This window comes from Symsagittifera roscoffensis, chromosome 2, assembly GCF_963678635.1.
Source record: "Symsagittifera roscoffensis chromosome 2, txSymRosc1.1, whole genome shotgun sequence".
Taxonomy (NCBI): Eukaryota; Metazoa; Xenacoelomorpha; order Acoela; family Convolutidae; genus Symsagittifera; species Symsagittifera roscoffensis.
The window spans coordinates 15,549,422-15,574,311 of record NC_087063.1 but is presented as its reverse complement, the minus strand read 5'-3'; the positions used below and the strand labels follow the sequence as shown (position 1 = coordinate 15,574,311).

Genomic DNA, 24,890 nt, shown 5'->3' with positions numbered 1-24,890 from the left:
CAAAATAGTTCAAAGAAAGACCCTTTGCCCCCCCCCCCCTAAATCCGCCCCCGCTTGTTATTGTCTTTTGTTCACCTTTGAAGAAGTGTTGTAATCTAATTGTGCCAATATCGTCAATTTCGATCTCCAAATGCAGCAAATAGTCGCCGTCGTCTAAACCCTCCTGAAAGTCGAACTCACAGTAGCCGGCAAGGCTGCCACAGTCAATACCTCCAAACTCCCCACTCTCGAAAATAACGAGGCTAGACACGTTCGCAGATCTGAGCTGAAAAAAAATTCGAGCCTGAATTTTTTTGGAAATTGGGAAAAATAGTTATCCGTTAACCATTTTAAAATTGCAATAATTGATTGAAGTACTCAACGAAAGGTTGACCTACAGAGGCGAAACAGGGTTAATTGCGGTAAAAATAACTACATTTCACTCTGTTTCCCTCTTTAATTTCAAACCAAATGAATAAACCCGCTTTAAGGGTGTAATTTTGGTTTCAAATTTTGCAAAATGAGTATCTCTCTAAAAATACTGGTTTAACTCCAAATATTTTTTGTCTACTTAGTAATTTTTGTCCAAAGATAACCGAAATTGACAAAAAAACAAGTTTGAAAATTAGTTTTAATTCATTTTATTCATTGATTTGAATTCAGCTCTAAGATTACTTGTTCGACACAAGAAGCAAGGAAAACTCGACAAACCGCAAAAACAAGTGAAAAAAAACTTTTCAATTTAATGAAATAAATCATAAGAACTCGGCAAGTTTATGCTGCCTATGCAAAAGAATGGCTTCAATTACCGAAAAATTAATCTTAAGAAACCTGTTTTGAAACTACTTGTAAAACTTAGTGAACCCTAAACCTGGTAAAATCTTGAAAAATTTGTCGTATTTTTGTTCCTACTTTCGAAGAAAGTGACCGAAAAGTGTTGCTTGTTGTTGGTTTTTTTGTTCTGAGAAGTTTCTGCTTTCCAAATAATTTTTCTGTATATCATCGAAAAAATGTTGATGCCCTGAGCTCAAACTGAAACATTGTGATCAGTTTTTGCGAAGTAACGGGGATTTGACAACTGCCAAATTGGGATAAAAATGTTCAACGAATTTTGTGCTATTACTAGAACATAAATGATTCGAAATTGACTTGAGGTAAGCCAATCGGTTTAAAAGACTAGACGCTAAGTACATCAGCAGTATTTAATTCACGTCTGGGGCCACAATCTTTTAAAAAATTTAAAAAACAAGTCAATAAGTTTTCCAAAGTTTCATCCGTTAGAAAGGAGGCAATTTAGAAATAGGTTTTACCTTGGTACAACCAGTCAGTCTAGTTTACCTTAAAAAATAGTGTTGTCTCATATCCGCGGTTACCATATATGCTATGCCTTTTTCTTAAGCCAAAATGTATCCCAGCACTTCAGAGGAACTTTTATTTTTTTGGGGTTTTACTATGATAGAAGCAGTCTTGTTTTCGTTCTGATTATCGGACTATCGGAAATTACAAGTCAACAAAGAATAACGAACTGCCATAAATTTTGGTATTTAAAAGCAGAATTGAATGTCAGAAAATACGCAAAATGAAAAGATTGATAAATCAATTTTAAAACAGTGTCTGAACAATTTGCAAACTTTGTTTCGATCTTTCAGTTTTGGACCTTTTACCACACTGTTCTTCGTTCACCAGAAAAATTATTAGTTGCGACCTTGGTTTTTCTCGCTATGAATTCTAGCGAGAACAATTTTCTTTATTCTGCTCGATTTTGATTTTTTAGTTGACACTTTTACCGATGTTTATTCTGGAAGAAAAAAATGTTTGCTTGAGATATTGACCAGACCAATTTGATTTTAAAAGAGAAACATAAATTTGCTCAAAAATTGACCAGACAAACAATTCGTTTTTGTTTTTTGTTCCATATTTCGAAGAAAATAAAGATTTATTTAAGCTCGGGTGGTTTTTTGGAGCATTTTTCAGAAACATTTTGAGCATTTTTGGAGGAAAATTTATAGATATCTTGTTTTCGTTCTGATTTCGTGTATGCTTGGAATGGCTTTTTATTTCTGCCTCGTTTCGGTTCTGAGGTAGATCGGTTTCGGGTAGCTGGCTGATTGACAACATGGCATTTCATACGTAAATTAACCGTAACTATCGGAAATTACAAGTCAACTAAGAATAACGAACTGTAATTTTCTGTAATTAAAAGCAGAATTCAATGTCAGAAAATACGCAAAATGAAAACATTTATAAATCAATTTTGAAACAGCGTCTGAACAATTTGTGAACTTTGTTTCGATCTTTCAGTTTTGGACCTTTTACCACACTGTTCTTCGTTCACCAGAAAATTTATTAATTGCGACTTGAATTCTAGCGAGAACACTTATCTTTATTCTGCTCGATTTTGTGTTTTTAGTTGACACTTTTACCGATATTTATTCTGAAAGAAAAAAATTGTTTGCTTGAGATAAAAACTAAGAAGTATTTTTTTTATCTGCGGTTTTTGAAGAAAACTATGGGAGTTTATTAATAGGAAACTCGACCAATATGAGAGAATTTCCAGTTTTATCTTAAAGCGCAGCAAGTGCTGTTAGTTCAACCTTTCTGGTTGAACTAACCGAGTTTCTCAAATTCTCAAGTTTCTCAAATTAACCGAGTTTCTCAATGTTTCTCAAATTAAACTAAATTTCTCGTTTCAAGGCGAAGCCCTGAATATTCCGACTGCCTTTTTAGGTTTAATGAGCAGTATAGCAATAAAAATTAAACGAAATAAATCAAAATGAAGAAAAATTCTAAAAATTGAATTTTTTTAATAAAAAAACATCCCCCCACACGCCATATAAAGTACAAAAGGATAGATTTCGCTCCATGTAACAAATCACTCAAGGCGAATAAGTTTCTTTTAACCAATTTGGAACGATTTCTAAGACGGATTAACTCTCAGCTTACGCGTTAATAGTGCGAATAATATCGCGTGTTAGTTTTCTCAAATTGGCCAAAATAGCAACCTTTAAACCCCCATAACTTTACAAAAATGTTCACAGGTGAAATATCTTTTCAAATTTAGGCTCAGGACAACAATATCTTTCGAATGATATAAAAAAAACATTCGGTCAAAATGGCTAGTTAAAAAGTCGAAATTTGTCTGAAGAAAAAAAACCCCACCCCGAGCACAAGTATTCCGTTACTTTCGTATCGAAAGTCGAAACAATAAATAGAGGCTACTTAACGGTATTAAACTTTTTTTCAGTAGATGCGCGAAGCATATCAAGTTGTTTTTGACACAGTTTGTCGGTGATTTAACCACAAAATTTCAACCAACTTTTTTCGAAACTTACTGCATTTACCTACAAGGTAGCCAAAACATTCAAGGGCTTTACCCTGATACGAGAAACCTCGTTTTCCAACCTTGTTTTTTCATTATGTTTCTTCAAGCTATAATTTTTCTATCGTTACGTTTAATATCCTCGATATTTAAGTTTTCCATGTTTTTCTATGGCTCTCTACGTCTATTAATAAACCGCATAATTTGCGTTTTTTAAATGCAATGTTCAGTCAAATTACCTTGTCTTAATTTAGTTCTGAATTATTTTGCTGGATTCATTAATTTGCATCGCATGTTATTAAAAAAACTCGGGCATATAAGTGTTTTCAAAATCTGCGCAGGCGTTACCGTTGATTTAGGTGGTTATTTTTAGGTACCAAGGTGAAAAAATCAGACCCATAAAATGGGAAAAGTGACTTTCATCCGTAAATGATCTAGCACAAAGTTTTTTAACCTGAAGATTTTAAAATTAAGTCAGATATATTACACGTACGAAAAACTGATCTTTGCCTGCCATCAAATGGTTTGAAATAGTTTTTGGTGAAGAAATTATATTGACGAAGTATAAATTTCATAATTTTAAACATTGTTTTTTATTGCTTTCCCCAAACTGTCAATATCAAATAGTAGGTTTATGCGCTGAGTAGAACTAATGAGCTTGCCTAATGATCTTGAATGCGGGATACTTTGCTGTCCTTAGATATTTCGAGTCGACTAAATCAAAATGTGTATAAGTTAATTCAAGATTATGGCCAGTTTGAAAAATTTCTAACCCACAAATTTTGTCGCAAAAGGATCGTAGACAGAATGTTTTTAAATTTGAAGCCAAGAGTCAATTTCTTTATCGATGGCAACAAAATTTTTTTCTAAAAAATTATATTTCGATCGTCAATCCCCTATTTTTATCGCCAATACATATAAAAAGAATTATGTTAACCGATTGCACATACAAATGGGTTATGATTTAAAACAAAAATTTTCTAAAATTTGGTTTTAAAAGAAAAACATAAATTTGCTCAAAAATTTACCAGACAAACAATTAGTTTTTGTTTTTTGTTCCATATTTCGAAGAAATTAAAGAAATATTTAAACTCGGGCGGTTTTTTAGAGCAATTTTTCTGAAACATTTTGAGCAATTTTGGATGAAATTTTTTACATTATTCAAAAGGTATTATAGTCTTCAGCACAAATCTAAAAAATAATAATTCATCTGTGATCAGTGTTTGAAAGGTTATGGAGGTTTATTGATTGACAATTTTGGCAATTTGGGAGCAATAACGCGCGACATAGTTTGCGCTATTAACGCAGAATCGGAGATTCAATCCGTCATAGAATTGAGGCATCTGTTTGCGTTTTGGTATATCATTATTTAAATTTCATCACTTTCTTTTCTGCGGAGAAATTTTGCTCCAATATAGGTAAAAAAAATTGCGTAAAATCAATTTCTGTTGAAATTCTAAAACAGTTTAGAACTTTTGCTCTCATTAAAATTTGCCTAATTTAAATCAAGTTTGACCAATACGCGTCGAGACCTCCCGGTTTTTATAGTTTTCTTCAAAACAGAGACCAGTTTTGTAGACAACTAAATAGAACCTCGTATTAACTTTCTCAAATTGGGCAGCTACATAACGTGAAAACCACCGCATTTTTGTTAAACAAATCACAGAATATTTTTTTAAAACTTGATTCCAAGACTTTCGAAAACGTATTTCTCAATTTTCAATTTCGAAAACGTATGAGAAATCCGAGCAAAAAAACTGTTCTGTCTGGAGATAAAATCACAATTATTGAACTTGTGATTAAATACGCTATTTCAAATTTTAGTTTTCCAAAACGTTTCAATACAAACTTCTTTCAGGCCGTAGAAAAAAATCTTCGAAAATTGCTAGTCAAAATGTCGTATTTTGCTTGGAGAAAAAGAACCAAACACATTAAACTTGCAAGTTTTTGTTTGAGAAAAACACTATATTGTTGCATGAGTTTTTGCAGTTACAAAACGGATTGTGGATGGAACAAGTGTACCTTATTTTTAAATACACGAATAAAAAAAGAACGTTTCGTCAGTCACTGAATATAAGAATTAATGCGGAAAATTGGGTGTTGGTAGAGTCTATCCTCGTTATGCAATATGCATTACACTTTATTCTCTAGCTTGCATTATTTATTTAACTTTTATGATAGCGCACAGGTTTTCTTCATGCAGATGATTTTGTGAATTACCAGGTTAAAATTTTTTATTGATGTAAATAGGAAGACCTGCAAAGTCGTTCGACTTTACACAATCCTGGCAGGAAAATTGAAAACTGCAAGCAGCTAAATATGCTCTAATTCTGTTTTGGCTTAATTTTTGAGGATATTGTGTAGATCTGTATTTGCTTATATCTATAGCAGGGGAAATTCTTTGTTTTCCCCCTCATGTGTGACAGAATCTCTCATGTTTATTTTCATGACAATCCGTATATCCCATGTTTTTTGTTTTTCCAGCTTGACTAGATTTTCTTCAATACAACCATTCAAAAGCATGCATGGATAATAAAAAATGGCTTAAAACAAGGCTATTGAGTAAAAAGATTCTTGTTTGTAGAGAATTTTCGTCTATTATTCAATTGGTTGTTTGAATTGCATTAGCTATCTTCTGTAACATTTTCACTTTGTTAGTTTTTTTCATTCGTTAAACATGCATCTATGTTTACACCGAGAAACTTGATGGATTCAAACTTTGTATTTTCTTTCTTGCAGCCTGCAATTTCCTATGAGTTGAGTTTCTTTTTTGAGGGCGCAGGAAAAATTATGAACCGCATTTTGTCTACAGTTATCACTAATTGGTGTAAATGAAAATATGAGAGTTTTCTGTTGAAACTGGATTCATTTATTTGTGTTGAGAAAATCGGTTTTGAATGGAAACTTAGCAGTGTTGTATCATTGGCGTAAATTAGTACAATTTGATTTGACTTTTTCTTAAATTTGTTTGCAAGAAGGTTGTTGATCTCATTTAGTCTTCTGCCACTTATCGAGCCAGGTCTTGGTTTAACAGGGGGAACTTGACAAATGTTAAGATATCCAGGCCTGAACTTGTGCTCTATTTCGTAAATGGGCGCAAAAACTTTTCAAACAGTTCCTTGACTGATTTGTGGAGTTATCTTGTCAAGGAGTTAGTGCCATTCCGGAAAGTGACTGATTTGAGCTCAGCCTCATTATGATTTCTGATTACTGAGAGTTTTTCTATGCAGAAAGACTCCCGGTGAGAATAAATTGTGACGTCTTTGGGGAGATCCCTTGTAATGAAATCAGCTAAAAAACTTCAAACAAAAATCAAGTCTATTCGGTGACGTCATTAGGACATTTACAAGATTGGGTATCTGAAGATAGTACTTATCTTTTTCCTCTGAAGCTAGTTTTCAGAAGGCATCGGGTATCATGAGAAGCCTTGGTGTCGACATTGTGTACAGTTCAGAGAGAGCCGGAAATGTGGCAGGAAAATGCAGAAATACCAAGAATAGTGCAAAGATGATCCAATAATCAGTGCCCTGTGAATTCAGTTAGGGTTCCATTTCACCCCTGAAACTATTTAATGAGTTTATCAGAACAATTATCTGCAAGTCAAAGCAAAAATCACATTTTTGATTTGTATAATTATTGAGGAAGCATTCAGTAGACTGTTTGTGTAACAGGTCAAGTGGAGATACACGAAGAGAACGGAAAAAAAGCATTTGCTCTCTCAAAATGTCTAAGCCGGTACGTACCCGGTTAGAAGTCCATACAAGAAAAAAGCTTATTTTTCACTTATGGAGTCTATTGAAAAGTGTTTATCAAACCGTATTAATTCTAAAAAAGTGTATGATGCGCATTTTTTAAATCAAAAATTTTTTGAATTCCTTTGTACCTAAAACAACACTAGTAACACATTTTAGTGGCATCAATGATTACATGAGAGCAAAATTGGTACCAAAAAACTTGAACAAGAAAAAGGTTCAGCATTCAAACTCAAATATGAAATTTGTATGATATATCTTTTTCCTGGAATTTCTTTGGTTACATATCAGGTAAAATTTTTTTTAGCGATTTCTATTGCAAACTTGCTTCTGTGCTTAAATATACAATTTATGAACAAAAATTTTGCACTCAAATTTTAATGTTTTGTGTCCATAACGTAAACCAGATTGAGTTTTTTTACCAAAAAAAATCAAAAAAAATCACAAGCAAACTATATTTACCATTACTTTTTTTTGGTAAGAGAAACTTTAATTTTCCAAAATCAGGCATTTTTTTCTCAACCAATAAAATTTTGTAGCATACACAAAAAGTTACGGTTATCATCTGTACTTCTGGCTGAAAAGGATAATACTAAAACACATGGCTAACATAAACATCGGTAAATGTCACTTACACTCTGATTTTGCTGTGATAAAAATCCTTGGTTATTTTGTTATTGGATGAATCACAAAATTTCAAAACAATTTTTTATACTTTTTAGTGGAAAAATTGGCTGTCTTACATTTCATAGAAAAAGGAAAAATGTCATACAAATTCTCAATAAAAAAATTGCTTTTGGTGTTTTCACAGCTTTTCTGTTATGAAATGTATGGTAAAATGTAATTCCAGAGTGTAATATCATACGAGGCTATCGTTATGGAAAATTTATTTATAATTCCAAAAAAACAAATGGTTATTTGAATGAAAATAATTTTCTCTGTGAGAACCGCTGAGATTTATGTTAGTCCAATCAACTCAGCGGTGTACCAAAGGTTTAAGTTACAGTGATCTTGGACAATGATATAATATAAATGGGACAGTTCAGTGAAGGTTACATCACGTTATTGCTATTTCAGTAGCAGATTGACATACCCCTTCGAGTGACAAAACTTTTCTTCATTTATGAAATTAATTTCATATTAACAATAGGAGTTTTTAATCTATGTTTAACAGTTTGTTTCAATTCAATTGCAAAACTTTAATTGGTTTTTTTTTCCATCTTTATGCAGTTCTATTTTCCAGCTGGGATTCCAGTTTACTCCTTCTTCTAGAGTGGCATATCCGAGCTTTCGTCTGAATAGGTGTCTTTCCAGGAGCCCCAGTCGCGTTTTAATTGGTCTGTCATTCCGTGTCTTGAAGTACGTTAATAATCTGCTATAACGTTTAGAAGCGCCCCTGAAAATTTTTCTTGCAATATTTTTTCAATGGAATGATTGACTGGGTCACCAAAACGTTGGGCTTCTTTACTCTTCGTTTGTCGGGAGCTCCTCTCGACCCCGGTGTCTTCCATGCTGGATTCGTCCGATAGGGGATCGAATCGTTCATCTCTTTCTCTCGCGGATTGTTCATCTCCGTCTCCCGCGTTCATCTCTTTCTCCTCAAGAGGTCTTCCGGTTTAGTGGACAGATCCACTTTCTTCAGTTTCCCTTCCTGCTGTTTCCGGGTATGCTGAACTGGATTGCGCTTTCTTAGCTGTACCCCTTTCTTTCGTGTCGGTTTGTCTGGCTCCCTATGCAGCTTTTTCATTTTTGTCGTCCTGCGCCGTCTACTTTTTCTTTTCAGCCTTTTTCAAAACTACCTCTTCTTTGTTTTTCGGTGCGCTTGACGATCCCGGTCCTCCTTTGTTTGGTTTGGCCCACTTGAACGCGAGTTTAAGTACCCCCAGCTTCTTTATGGTTGATAATAGATAAAAATTTGTTGGCTTTGTCTGAATCGTTTCTCGGGGAACGACGAAACAACCTGCTTCGCCTGCCGTTGCAGTTCCTCGTCCCAGTCGCTCTCCTCCAGCTTCTCAGGTGAACTGATCTATGGAGTTTTTTCCGTTTCTCCGCTGATGGGTCCTTACTCGAACCTAGCGTCTGTTCTGGTTGCAGATGGATCATTGCTTCTGCAAAATGCAATTACCGGTAGATCGAGCCTCCGGCTGTGTTCACTGTCGACCCTGTCTCGGTCACTATTTTTCCTTTTAACGATTTCGTGAGTTCCTTGCCGCTTTTTCTGAGGCCGTCTTTCTGAAGAATCGTATTTTTTGGCGAGGGCGAGTTCTCCTCCTCCTTGTTTTCATTGAATCGTCTCTCCCAGGAGTAGATCGTTTCTTTCCTTCGTAGATCATTTTTTACCGTAGTCTTCTGTCTGTCCAGCTGCATCCGCAATTCGTCGTATGTCGTTCTTTGCGGCGTCTCTGCATGAATCCTTTCCGGGATGCCATGTGTTTCAAAATAAATTCGCAATAATTTCACTCTAGTCTTTCCTTTCGTTGAATTTATTACATTTACTGACGGAAATTTCGAGAGTCTATCGATAGCTACGAGCAAGTAGATTTTTTCCGTTAGGAATTTCTATTGGACCCGCGTAATCTAACTGGAGTTTCTAACCCGACTTCGTAAGCAGTGGTAGTGCCCTCGATGCATTTCTAAAATCAGATATTGCAACTACGGCATTCTTCCGCGAGATTCACTATGTCCTTGTGCATGTGAGGCCACCACGGTTAACTTGATGTTCCCAGCATCGCTTCCTGTCGCGGGAGTCCTCGGTTTAGTATTGCCTGGTTTTACGGGTACGGCTAGTCGATTATCCACCAGTATACAGTCATCCTACACCGGCATCTGGTTCGACAAAGGAGTAGTATAGGGTCCCATCAGTTCGAATCACTGTTATTCCCCTCTCTCGATCATTCTTCTGAGCCGATCCATCCAGGTATCTTCCGAGGTTAGCTCTGCTATGAGATTCTCGCCGTATAGTTTTGACAGGTTGTCCAGTGAATCGTCCCCTGACTGCTTTGGAAGCTCGATGTCTTCTCTGGGACTGTGTCGAATTCGTTGTGGTGGTTCGGCTGGGCAAATTTCTTTTTTCTCTTCGTTATCTTCTCTGGTCGTGAATTCGACTTGGATCACCTGTACGTCATTGTGCAGGGATTCATTAGGCTGTACGGGTGATATACTGATTGGGACTGGGGACTTTTTTCAGCTGCCGCTTCTAGTTAGCGTGTGCTACTTAGCAGTGTTCTTGATTTTCCCCGATTAGTTGCCAGAAAGAGATGAGTCTGCTGTCAGCTTCTTTCTGTTGCTTCTCCGACAAATGCGATCTTACTCGTGATTGTTGGTGTGTGTCATTCTCCGAACTGTCTCAGTTTTTTTGGCTGCCTATGAAATTTCTCTGTAATGTCTTCGTGACATATTTCTCCTCTGAATTATCATTTATATCCTTGAGGGATCGGTACCACTGCGGATTCTTCAAGCTTCCCTCCATGTCTTTACCTCTCCAGCGTTTCTGTGGCGTTTTGTCTCTCGCTCATTTTTTGTGAAGATTTTATTCGATGAATTGTTCGATTGTTTTTGCAGTAATTCTGGCCGGCCGCTTGCTGGAATGAAATTTAGAGAAAACATTTATTTTTGATATAGATTTGCTGTTTAGTTGTTTGGACTGTCGAGAAAAATGATTTATTTCGTTCCGGTCGAGATTTGTTCTTAGTTGACCGTTTTGGTTGCCATAGTAACCGTGAAGGGATGTGTTTTATACTTCCTTCGTTCAAGAATTTTCTAGAATGTTTTTTTTCCGGTTAAGCGGACAGTTGTTTTCTAGCCTACTGCTCATGCATTCTAAAGCCTTCTGAAAGGAGTTAACTGTTGCTACTACGAACTTTTTGTTTAATTCAGATTCGAGCCAAAGGTCATTATCCGAATCCCGTGTCAAAATGTAGATAATCCCCCTGGTATGTTAACTATTTTGAAATGATATGGCAGTAACCTATCTACTCAGCGAGTCAATCTGGTTTGATACAATTTGTTTGATTTGTTCCCATACAAGGCTGATGTTAAGGCTTTATGATCAGTTGCAGGGATAAAAATTTTTCGTCGCAGATATTATTTTATCTGTCTACTGCCCAGATAACTCTAATTCTAACTCTGTGGCTGTTATCGCTTTTGACTCTTGTGATTTTATTTGCATCCTAATGTTGTATCTTTGCGATATTAGCGACTGCATTTTTGATGCTCTCGATTATGGCTGTATGTTCTTCCCCCACTCAAATGTTTTCACTGGTAGTTTCATGTTTTTTTTTAGTTTTTTTTTCGGTTTTCTTTTTTTTGTTGTGGTCTGAGTTTATCTGTGAGACTCGCGGCGTTCGGAATAAAAATTGATAAATAATTTATACTACCAAGAAATAATCTTAATTGCTTTAATGATTCAGGTGGTTTGAGATTCTGAATGGCTTCTGTATTAGTGAGTTTTGGTGTTGTCCCGATTCCGATAGGTGATGGCCTAACCAATAATCTATTTCCTTTTTGAAAATTTCTCATTTTGAAGTTTTCAATGTCAAATTTTCGTCGCCTAGAATTTCAAAGAATTTTTACGCTAATTTTGCATATTATAATTCGCAACCTTTTGACACAATGAGGATATCGTTCAAAAAACAGAAAGGTGCGCTTTGCATGGTTTATCGTTCTGTCCTTGGCTTTTTGGAACTCAGTCGGCTTGTCTGCCAATCCATAAAACCCTGTTAGGAACCTAGAGGTTCCTGTAGCATTAACACTTACGATATTAAAATTGCACTGGCGAGCCAACCTGCAGCCAGTTTTTTTACTAAATGAATATTTTAGGTCCAGCACCGTGAAGTAGAGTGTGTCTTTTTTGTTTTCAGTAAAAATTTGGCTCATTCTATCAAAGAGATCATCATTATTTGGCATTTGATACTTGTTTTTGAACAGCTGCCCGTTGATGGGCTTTGCATCTAGTACCAATTTTTTGGAATCGTCTTTTTTGACTATTATTACATTTGAGGCAATGAAAAAACACTTGTGGACTTGCCTAGTTTTGTGATTTGAACTTCCGGCAATAGTTTCTGAATTTCTGCTGGTACCTTATCCTGTATATTGAATGATATTCTCCTCCCTTTCTCTTGAATCGGGTAAAGGGGGTTCTCGAATTTTGAAAACACTATGTGATTTTTTGAAATTCTCTGATTTTCGAACAAGTCTTTAAGTTTTGTTAAAAATTTGATTTTCCAAGCTTCTGACTGCTCGCACAGTAGCACGTCAAACCTTGACAATTCGATTGGAGCTGGTTTCTGTATGGTTGATATCCTCACTTGCCCCCGGAGGGCCTATCCCATTATAGATCTAGTTTTGCGTTCTGTTACTAGGAACGTGGATCCTTTCACCTCCCAGCGCGCTGACCATAGATTTGATTTTGGCGCCCCCAGATTAAGGATTGGTTGTTTGTTGTAGTCCACAAGCTATGCCAACAGATTTAATTTATCTGCCGGTATCAATTGTGCTTGCTTTGATTTTTCTATGATTTCTTTTGTTGTCGCCCATTTTAGTAAGAACACTGGGCTTCCCGTGTCCACAGTTAATTGTAAAATCTGACTCTCTATTCGTGACATAACCTTGAATGACCTTACTTTGTTGGATTTATGAGTCTGTAGGGAAATCAGTTTTTTTGATTCTCAATTTCTCACACTTCGTTTTTGGGTTTGTTTCCTTTACTCTCTCTTTGATGCATCTTGAAATTTTCCCCCTCTGGTTTTTATGACTGTATTGACATGAATTTGAAATCGCTGAACGACCCAAAATCAGGTTGCATTCCTCCTGGGGATTTTCAGAATCCTATGTTCTTTCGCTTAAAAGTTGCGATCTGCACTTTTTCGCGAAATGGTTAGGTTTATTGCAGTTCTTGCATGTTTTTCCCATAGCCAGACAAAATTTCAAGTATACCGATTCAATTGCGCGTCTTTATCTTTTCTTTGTGCTACGTATTACAGGATTTTGTTTGTCTATTAGAGGATGTGGATCTACTGCTTTTTTGTTTTTTGGTGTTTTCCCGCTTGAAAGATTGTTTTCTATTACCTCCAATCGAATTTCTTACTGGAATTACTGGCTCTTGCTGGCTTTTATTACGCCGCGTGAAAGGCCTCTAGTGTCTCTTCGTGTCCCTGTTTTCTCGTGAAGAGTTTGTGTATTTTGTATATTACGCAACTCACTTTTTGGAGTGAATTCAATGCTAGTTCAAAGACATTTTGGATACTTCCGCGTGGTTTTTTCCAGAACCTCTTTTTCCCTTCCGTTCCCAGGGTTAGGAATAGTCTAGATACGATTAGGAATAGTCTTTTTTGATTTTCGCTGTAATAAATGCTTTGAATACCTCTTGGTCCTCGTTCTCTTCTCTCTTTGTTTTCATGTGTCATTCTGTCGAAGGCTAATTTGTCTTTGAGATCTCATGCTGCTATTGCAGTTACAATTTCCCCTCCCTTGGTGTTTCAGGTCTTTGGGGTAGTTCTTCCAGTATTTCTTTAGCGTACTCAAGCATAATTTCTGGGTTGACATTTTCCTGGGCCATGACGGGCATTAGAAATTGTTCTAACCAAACTTTGAATTGCCACGGTGGGTCTAGACTTGCTGATGCTCAAAAAACTGGTATTCCCACATCAGTAAAATTGTCCTGAGTTGAGAATTCTGCTGGCTTAGACATGGGATATCCAACGAGGCTATCTTTTTGGAAAACTTATTATAATTCCAAAGAATTATATCGTTATTTGAATTAAAAGTTTTCTCTCAGAGAACTGCTGAGAACTACATAGATTCATGTTAGACCGATCAACTCAGCTGTGTACCGATGGTGTGAGTTCCAACGATAGACAACGATATAATATAAATAGAACAGTTCACTGAAGGTTACATCGCGTTGCTGCTATTGCAGTAGCAGTATCACACAGAGTGAGGCAAAAAAGCTGGTTATAAAATTTCATATTATGGAGAAAATGCTTTTTTTATTTCAATAAAACTTTTTTTTGTATGAAATTGTATGACAAGCATTTTTCCTTTATATGAAACTGTTTGAGAAGCATTTTTGTCAACCCAGGTAGTCTCAAAACTTTGTAAATCTAACCACGAATTCAATGCTGAAAGACAGTCGGTCAGTGAGAGACATAGCCGTGTCAGTCACAGATACAGAACATTCCGACAGCTCTGTTTGGGAGCCACAGTCAACTCTCAGTGACCAGGTTGAATTCGTGTCATTGGAGAACTCTATAAAAAACAGTATAATAAAATAAATTTGTTCAAGAAAAAACAAAATTAGTTTCAATTTAGAACTTTTATCCAAAAAAAAACATTTGGAAAGAATCGCGGAATTATTGCGTTTTTTAAACCATTCAAGGTTAAGTTCCAACCAATTTCAAATATTGATTATTTGGATCAAATTAATCCTTTTTCCAGTTTCTCCAAAAGGGGTCAAATGAATCATATTTTTTTTTAACCAATTTGCTACACCAAAAAATCAGCTTTTATTTTCACCGGATTTAAAAATGAAAACAAAAATCTGTATCAGAATGAAATCAATGTCTTACCAACGGTTGTCGTGACCGCATCACTGGGCGATGTGGTCTCTGAGTCATTCGGAGTTGGTGTAGTCGAATATGTTGTGTTTTTTGAACTTTCAGTAGTTTCACCTCCAACTTCTAGTACCACCAAACACGTGATGACAAGAGCTATCAGAGCCAAATATGCTGAAAAGAAAGAAGTTCACGTTGTATTTGATGGACAAACAAGTCCCGTGTAGATGAATTATATCAAGTCGAATTTTTTTTTTAAATAGCTGCTATTCAAGTTGGCGCGGTTTCAGCTACTAACTTTTATAGGATTTGAGAAGAATTAGCGACCATTTGTGGAAGTAAAAAATTATTTGGACCAAGTTATAACATTAGCAAAAAAACAATTGGCAACCAAAAGGAACTCGCAAAATTTAAGAACAGCTACAACTCGCAATGAGAATTAAGAATTTTGGTTCAAAGCCGTCGTGGTTCAAATCACTCCTATTTTGCAGTCATAGATGCAAACGCGTCCACACAATTCGGCCAAAGACGATTCAGCTGATTTGAAATTCAGACAATTCAGCCAAAAGTATGCAGACAATTCAACCAGAGACAATTCAGCCAATAATAGCGACCGTCGCAGTCGCGCCAGCGTGTTGCGAGCTTGCCAACAGAGGGTAGGAATCTATACGAGATTTAGAGCCGGTTATCGCAGCAAAGCGGCGACGCGCGCATAGCGCGCCCACCGGCGACCTTAGACCGAGAAATAACTCAAATTCCGATTTTTTCTCGAATCTAGCATTTTGTAAGACTCGAGAGCTGGTTGATGAAAGCAGAAAAACTTACATGATTTCATTTTATGGTTTTGCTAGACGTTTAATAAATGCGAGAATTCAGTATTAAATGCATCTCAGTATTGAAACAGTTAAGTTATTTATAATTCTTTAAAATGGTCAATTCTATGCTCAATTCTATTTTTCATTATCTTTGATTGCCTTCAACTTTTCAAAGGTACAGTTTTTGTTGTGGTTACTATCAATGAACAAAGTCTTTAATAAATATTGATCACACCTACAAAAACAACACCTCCGAATAAAAAATATCATAAGAAAGCTGAAGGTAATCAAATGTAATAAAAAATAGAATTGAGCATAGAATTGATCATTTTAAATAATTATAAGTAACTTTACTGTTTTAATTAGGAGTTCTATCGAACCGACTAGCTAAGTAGTTTTTAAAAACTAACTTTATTTGCAGAAACAGAAAGCTTATGATTTTTGTCGTTAAAAACATTTTGACTACCGTCTCTTGGATTACTGTAAAGTTTTTCAAGGATAATATTAATTATAAATTGTTTCCAGTATAGGTCCCCCCTTTTCATCAAATTATCACTCTCTCCGAAAAAACCTATTACAAAAGACTTGAGGAAAGTAAATATTTTGATTCAGATTAAGCCGAGCCTATTTGCTATAGCACACACAACGCATTATGCTTCATAAGCAATTTTTGGCTCTTCTGCTCCGATTAAACGATTAAATACCCAGGTCGAGGCTTTTGAAGAAGTTCGAGGCTTTTGAAGAAGTTTTGTATATGCAAACAATGAATACAGGGCAACAATTGGCAAACAATTGACCTTTAAAAAATTTCAATCATTCATACTCCATGCATTGCTTACTGTTCAGTAGCGGATTTTTCACGTGATTCCCGCGATTCAAGGCCGTTTTTTTTTGAGCCTAGAACTTTCACGTGGTACCACTATTGCAGCCGAAATTGGACAGATTGTGGTAGACCTGAAGCTAGAGGTCAAGTGAGAGCTTTTCCTCTCACTATCATTGCCATGGCATGGGATCGAATACACGATCTGACGATTTCAAAGTGAACGCATTACCACAGTGTGAACGCCTTACTAGGGGTTTGACGGGGGCAGATGGTTTCTTTTAGAGATTTGACCCCATAACCCGAAAAGTTACCTTTCTGTTACTATTATAAGAGGAAATAAAAGAAGACAAAACCTAAGAAAAAATACAGAACTTAAAAACAGTCTTAACCTTGTTTAGAAATCGGCCAAAATAATCATGACTGGTGTGATGTTTTGGCGGTACCACCCAAATTGAACCAGTGTTGCTGAAATAACTTTGGAAAGCCTTGACTCGGGGATTTCAGCTGAAAGGGTCGGCGTAACAAATTTCGTTTTTTAAACCTTTTATTCAATGAATTAGTGATATCGGAAAATTCCATGAGCTCCAACTAAGACTAAGACCAAAATTTTTTCGTCTCATTAAGTTACGGAACTCGAACATATTTAGAAGTCCAGCGATAAACGGAGCTCCAACATGTTTAGAGCTCCACCATAAATAAGAACCATATTTTTTTCGTCTAATTAAATAAACGAGCTCACTCCATATTCGTCTGATTAAATAAACGAGTGACTCAATCGTCTGATGAAATAAACGAGCCCACTCATCAAAATTTTCGACTATGCATGATTTGGTGGCTTAAGTATAATAGGTTATGGTCACCACACACACAATTGTTTGTATTCAAAAAGTGATGGCTTCGATAATTTTCCAACTATGTTTTTGAATAATCGGGTCAAGATTGTTGATGGCCTGATGTTCATTGAAAAAGTGGACTAATCCAAATTTTCCCTGTATGCTGGGAACATTTTTTACGATGCGTTTGAGAGAAGAATGGCCAGATAATTGAGGCAGCAAACAATCCATGGTTGGGATGTGTTCCAACTGATGCACAATTCAAGTATTCAGTTTCAAAATGTAGGATCGATGATCCTTATGCACTTTCGACAAAATAAGAACTGAACGTAGAATATGTTACCTTGGGACTTGCATGCAGCATGGAGGGGCTAATAGTAACCTGAGCGTAAGATCGATTAGTCATTAGGTTAAGTAACTTAGCAAACAAAGGGTCGCGCTCAAAATAAGTCAAGTTTGGAAGGATTCGTAACTCCTATGCCAGAAAAAAGAAAAACAACAAAATCGGTGAAACCCTCCCCCACTCCAAATGGGAAGTAAAAGCTATCTTCATGAAACTCATAGGTCAGAAACTAGTGATTATTTGACCCGGTCTTACGAAAAACGGGACCCCTCAGACCCATCGGGGGCAAGTGATAACGGTCCCCGAAGTGTAAATGGCCCTATCAGAATTCGGCAACTAGTGGCAGTATTGGGCTCAAATTTTAGTATGTTGTAGGCCCAGTTGAAGGAAGCTGAAGTTTAGAACCCCAGAATCCCAGGACCCCCACTTTCGGTTTTATGCCTTAAGTAAACATACCGACCCTTACCTTCCGGAAGTCGTTTCTCGACCCCAAACGAACGCAGCGGGCTGATACTTGAAGGGATGATACGTAGTGGCAAGATACATCTTCTAATAATTTTGAAATAATTCCAACGGTTAGATCGGAAGCTATTAGCACTTGAAAAAACAATCCCTAGACAGGAAATAGGCAATTTACGCAAAATAATGAGCGAGGGCTTACTGGGTTTTTTGCGGCAATAGATTTGCCAACGCTTGAAAAAGAACCCTAGTGAAAAAAACCCTCCGGCGGCACCGTCCGGTGTTAATAGCCTTCTCTGGGAAGAGTGATAATGGACCTAAGAAAAGGGATATCTTGGAAAGTGTTATTGGGATATATATGAAACTTGGTAGTTAGGACCTCCAGGGGGTTCTTAACCCAAATATGGAAGTTTGACACCGGGTGACCCCTGGGTGACCTTACATTTACCTTTGGGCGTTATGATCCAAACGTTGCATAGAAAACCCAGGGATTAACAACGGGAAGTGGCATATTACCCCATCCCCATCCCTTTGGAAATGAGAACTCGTCACCCTACTAATAACTGGTAGAAAATTTGTATATTGAAACCTGAAGCAGAAGCTGATTGAGATATAGATTTTATATTGCAACCTTGGAGTAACAGAATTAATCCACAGTGGACTGGTAAATATTGGGTTCAGTTTAGCTTGGCAAATGATCTATTAGTAGCATTTCAATTAGACTAAAGAAAAGTGGTCCCAGAGGAAATTGGCAGTAGTAGGACCGCGGCATGAGAATTAAGTCTGCTAAATAGTATGAACGGACGGGTAATTTTTTAGGCTCCCCGGAGGTTATTTTTGGCTTGGTTTGACGCCTAATTGTTGAGGTAAGTGTCCCTGATAGTTAAAAATTCGGGATTGGAATAGAGTACAGATGGAGGTTTTAGATGCTTGGAATGAATTGGCTACCCATAAAAAGGTTCTCTCCATACTCCCTGGAGGTCGAAATATTATTGAGTTAAAAAAACAAAGACCTTGTAGGGTCACTGAGTAAACATAGTATGGTTTGGAGGTTGAGTTGAACTCAAGTGTTGACGTTCTTTGAGGTCAAGAATCAATTGACTAAGATTGTATGAAATTTGTTTGCTTGGTCGAATTGCGTCACCTACTGCATACCGGGTATCTAATAAGCGTGTGAAGATGGATAAAAGAAACCGAACTTGGCACGTGGCAGTGTTAACAAGGGGAGGGATATAGTTATAAGCATTTGCTGACAGGTGATTTAAGCGGATATCAGGACCGATAGGGATGGCGTGACTAAAATAAAAATAGGTGCAAAAAGATAAGGAAATGGAGGGTACCAGAGTGCCTTTAAGAGTGAGAACAATTATTACTTGTGAATCCTTTAGTTGGTTCTCGGAGTAAGAAAACAAGGAAAGCAGAGACAGTAGATAATTGGTTCTCATCAGAGTGAGAACAGTGATTCTTGGAGCTAACGAGATCAGTTAAAGTACCTCAAAAAAATAGTGACCCGTTGAGACACTATTAATTTTAGCAGGCCAAACGGAATTTTTGTGTATAGTTACTCTGCGTTGGTTAGTTAGGATTCTCTAGAGAGAGAGAGAGAGAGAGAGAGAGAGAGAGAGAGAGAGAGAGAGAGTTGTTTAGTGGAGTCAGTTGGAAATCAAATTGAAATTAGGAAACTGTGCGAATAAATCGCGGACCATTTCTGTTTTATTTATTTATTCGATCATAATCTGGCCACTCATAGCCTTCTGTCATTGGACGTATAATCATCTGAATTAAATTACAATTGGAAATATTGCGAATGTATCGAGTAGACGAGACAGTCTGAAGAGCAGTACACAAGAATGGGGCAAACAAAATATTACAGTACAGATTTGTTGCCACGAAACCTTTCGGGATTGTAGATAGTACTGAATCTCGGTCGCCCCGGTGACATCACTACCCAAGGGACCACTTTGCGGTATCTTTAAGAGAGAGCGAGAGAGAGAGAGAGAGAGAGAGAGAAAGAGAACGAACCTAGAGAAGCAATCCCCTAAATCTACACAAAACAGCCATGAAAACTGTTCTAAAATAGCAGAAAAAAATCCAGAATTGGTTCAAAAATTTTTCATTTTAAATTGAGTTTTTTCATGCAAGTCCAGATCGAAGTTACCAGCAAATGCTATACCATACATTTTTAATTGTTTGTTTTTATCCATTACATAAATAAGTGTCAGCAGTTGCTGTGCAAGTAACGAAGAACTTGCGACCATTAATCAATGCGCACAAGGATTTTAAAAAATTCAATTTTTTTCGACGAAATTTTTTTTTTTCACAATGAGTTTGGAAGTCCATATATTATAATAAGCATTTACCACAAAATAAACAACCCCTTAGGTATTTTTTTTTCAAAATGTCGTTTTTGAGATGGATGTTACTTACACTCTATTGTGTAATCAGATTGAACTTGAGCCAGTGTAGCAAAAAGTTCAAGCCTGCCCCGTTTTTTGGTACTAACAATTTTTTTTTCAATTTTCTAAAATTCTAAATCAAAACTTATATCTGATTCATTATTGAGCAGTGAGGTTTTCTTTGAAATAATCAAAATTTGCGGAAGAAGTCGATGATGAAAATCAGCCGAAGTATATAGGAACCGGAAACGGCTTTGAGGTAGTAACAAAAATCATTCTTGGCCATAGAGTCTACCGCTATTTCGAGAGCGATCGAAACACTAATGTCAGCTGAAATTCACTTAAATGTAAGGTTTATTTCCAGGATGATAATTATTTTGATGCTTATTATTAATTTTCCGTAGAGTGTACCTGATGTTAAATACCCGACAGTTTTTGAATTTCTTTAAAAACTCCGCCACAAAAATTTAATTAAAAAATTAAGCCACAAGTATTAGTTAAAATTATAACAAAATTATAACAAAGTTGGCCTCTTATGCAGCTTAACAAACTTTATGGAGGGTAGATTGTTCTCAATTTTTTATTACAAAATCTTTTTTCATGTCAAAAAGGTCATTTTCACTATTTAAAACTCCATTTTTTTAAATTTAATAAGTATTTTATATTCATTTGCGCCATATCTTGGACTTTATATCATTTATAAACTTTTTTGGACTACAAAGGAGGCTGACTTTGACTTGATTTTTTTTGAATTGAACCGATAGTTCTGGAGTAGCTTTTGATTGACTAAAAAGCCAAAAATGGGGCAATATTTTTGGGACAATATTTTGGACCCAATTGTTACAAAATAAATTGCATCACATTACTTCTGCTAAAGTTCTAAAATCAGTCCAATTTGAGATAAATGCATGTCAGTTTTCTAGAATTATTGTTTTGTCAGGATAATTTAAATCAGCTCTGCATTTATATAAATTGATTAGAGCCCATAAAACCTGAAATTTTAACGTGGAATTTCGTCAGATTTGTTGGTAAAATTAGTGTAATTAAGCACAATGCCCACAACTTTTTTCTTTTCAGTTTGTTCGATAAGCGCCAAAGCTACGGAGTCAATCAAATTGTTCTATGAAGGATCATTATAACTCGTCCATCAAAATTTATTTTTTTTCTTGTTTGAAAACCGGTTATTATTTACTGAATTTTTACAATTTTGTTTCTTATATGCTGTTTTTTTATTTCAAAATAATAATATAGTGATTATTAGCTTGTGTTGATCATAATTCAATTCTTACAATTATTTTGATGAAACCTCATGAAAATTCCTTCATGACTCCTTGAACATTCCTTCTTGCAGTTCTAAGAAAATTTTTCGATAAGTTTTTGATGAATCAAATCAATCTAAAAAGAATACATTATGGAACTATCTAATCAACTTTTGTCTTCCTTGCTTTGTGTCTAAAAAATGCTTCAACTTGAAACATTTGACGCATTCAAATTTTCAAATTCTGCAAACAAACTTTTCAATTTTTTGGTGATAATCTTTTTTAAAGCTTTGGCTGTAGTGAAGGGAGGGGGATTGTTAACTTCAGTTTATAACTGACAGTGAACGACTACTTTTTTCACATTTTTTGGTCTTGAGAAAAAATGTTGCTGTTTTTTCATTGTTCCGAGAAAATTTGTTCTCAGAATAATTTCATGGTTGCTCACGTGGCAACTGAAGTTGTTTCTAAAATATATAATTTTAGACATAATTGAAATCGTTTTTTTTTACACAATAAGACGACCAACAGACTTCTTTCAGTGCACATTTTGCCTGATAACTCGGGGACCAAAAATTTTGCGGGACCAATATCACTATAAATCCATGAGACACTTTCTGCCGTTTATCAAAGTAAAAATAAAGCCAACAGTTTTGACGCGACTTTACTTTAAGGAAGACACAATTTAGAAAAAAAATATTTACTCTATTTTCAAAATTACATGTTTCACAGATGAGTGAGAAAAAAAAACAATTTAATTTAATACATGGAACGTTCACCTACCCCGCCAATTTCGGAAGAAAGTTTTTAAAGCTATGGAGAAGCATCGTTAAAAGCACAAAAGGTATACAGACCTCATCACTTCAAAGAAGTTTTTGATAAGCAGCTCCGTACAGCTTCAAAACTCTCTTATGAATCTGGCGGGATAAGCAATCTTTCCAGTTAGTAAAAAAATCAGCTTTTCTCTTTGCGCCTCTGTGAAACAAGTCATTTTGACAAAAAAGTGTTTTTTTTTCAACACTGTTCAAAACAAAGGCTCTTTTGACGATTGAAAACTTTAAGCCCGAAAAAAAAACTGCGTTTGTTAGCTGCTGAGAGGCTTAAGTTTCAAAATGGACGCACCTTGGTGGTTCAAACCCTTAAAATATTTGCTGAAACTTAGTCAAATTACATTCACAGCATAGAAAAAACCATTATCTGAATCATCCTGTACATGACCAGACCACTACATTTGATTGATTTTTTGTCCCACGCCTAAAAACGGTACCGCAACAACTTAAAACAAAAGACAACTGGTATTATAAGGCAACTCGCAAAATTTAGGAAAAGCCACGCAAAATTTGAAAACTGGTTTATGACATACAAATTTTAGCTAACTTTGCCGGTTTTTGGCGATGCTGAGAACTGTGCAAGTTGTCTTTTAAGGTGAATTTTCTATTATTGCGAGTTGTCTTTTGTTGCGAGTTGTCGTATAACGCCTGAAAACACCTCGTAAATAGAAAATATTTTGTGTACTTATTATTTTTCAGAAGGATGTTTTTGAAGAACAGTTATATTACGAATAGATAAACAATCACTTCGCATGTCAAAATTCGTTTCAATATGACAACGCGAAAAAAGAACGAGCCCCCAGAAATAAAAAAATGTTTCAACTTTTTTAAGAAAGCTCCCCAGGCAAAACAAGATTCGAGTGATTGTCGGGCTGTAACAACCGTATCACTCGACACGGAAACTTTGGCACGGAATCTCGACTCAGGGGATAATAGATATAACAAAAAGCTTACCTGGTTTCATTTTGATTTCTTCAAAAATTCAATGAATGCGGGAACTTGCATAAATCGTAGTACTGCTTTTGATTTTCGTAGCTATAGTACTGCTTTTGCTCGAATGAACAATATTTTGCGATGGTAACTATTAATGAACGAAGTCTTTGATAATTTTTGTTCAACGCTAAAAAGATTTATTATATATAATGTAACACTTAGAATGCAAAGTTATTTTCTACAATAAAAAATATGACGGTAATTGATATAGAATTGCACCATATAATCAGAATATAACTGATTAAGTGTGATCAAAATTCTTGCGTTTTAGTTTGGACCTCTTTTGGACCGATTTGTTCAGCTGGTTTTTTTTGAAAACAAGCTTTCTTTGCCAAACAATGTGCATGCATTTTGTCGCTAAAAGAATACGCTTAAACTACCGGTTTTTGATTCCAAGATACTGCAAGGATGTTTCCAGTTTCTTGGAAAGAACGCATTGAGAGAATTAGCAGCAGCGATGCAGTGTTTTAACTGCTAAACCGAGCACATTCTGAAAGCATATTCACAGGCAATCAGCTGCATTTGGCTTTAAGTTTCGAAAAACCCGGCCGAGGTTTTTAATTAAGTATTGTCTATGGAAACAATGGACACTCCGAACAATTTTCACGGCCGTTTTTGAGTTAAGTGGTCGAATATTTAAAGAAAGAGCAGTTTGTTATCGGAACTTACAACAATTTGAGTCAATCTGCTGGAAACAGACATGACAATATTCAAAAAGGGTGGAAAAGCTCTGAACTATCTCAACTTTTCATGTCTTGTCATTTGCTCATACATATTTTTTTCAAAGTAGCTACATACATTTTAGAGACATTAATTGACAAAAATGAGAGCGATGTTTAGCGTGGTGTTTGGCATCTAACGGTATGCTATAATTTTCGAAGGTGGTGGACTGAGGAAACATAAAAAAAGGAACCGGTTATAAAGAAACTACAGATGTAGGAAAAACTAAAAGCATCGTCTTTTTGTTTTAGAGCGTAAACTATCGTTTAAAATACAGTTCTTTCAGTTTTTGTAACCGTTTTGAAAAATCCTTTTTTGTGCTCTTCGTACAAAAATTACTTGATAAATATGAACAAGACTGCTCGTATCAGGGCGAAGCCCTGAAGGTTCCGACCGCCTTTAAGGTTTTATGGAGCAGTAATAACATAAAAAATTTAAATGTAATTAAGTAATATGAAATTTTCCGTCAAAAATGGCTAGTTAAAAAGTCGAAATTTGTCTGAAGAAAAAAAAACCCACCCCGAGCACAAATATTCCGTTAGTTTCGTACCGAAAGTCGGAACAATGATATATTTTATAGGGACTGCCAGACAAAACTACGGTAAAGAGTCCGTAGAACCAAAAAATTAAAACATTCGATTATGTTGTGAGATGTCATTGTCAAACAACAATCAATGTGCTGTCAATCAATGTATCTCAGTTGACAATCAAAGCATAATTGTTCCGACTTTCGATACGAAAGTAACGGAATATTTGTGCTCGGCGTGGGTTTTTTTTCTTCAGACAACTTTTGACTTTTTAACTAGCCATTTTTGACGGAAT

General features: G+C 35.9%; 2 protein-coding genes across 2 annotated transcripts in view; both read right to left on the bottom strand.

Annotated features, from left to right (window-relative positions):
• Positions 1-20,925, bottom strand: part of LOC134839017 (dynactin subunit 6-like) — a 275,517-nt gene extending 254,592 nt beyond the window's left edge. Inside the window, exon 1 of the mRNA XM_063854407.1 lies at positions 20,915-20,925. The gene's annotated coding sequence lies outside the window, so the exon portion shown is untranslated. The remainder of the gene's footprint in view (positions 1-20,914) is intronic.
• Positions 80-23,496, bottom strand: LOC134839016 (uncharacterized; the record flags this gene model as incomplete). The annotated part of the gene is given in 4 exon segments (XM_063854406.1): positions 80-265; positions 14,156-14,295; positions 14,616-14,774; positions 23,310-23,496. Coding segments are annotated over 4 exon segments (495 nt in total), but the record flags the coding sequence as incomplete, so codon positions are not given.
• Positions 23,497-24,890: the final 1,394 nt, after the last annotated feature.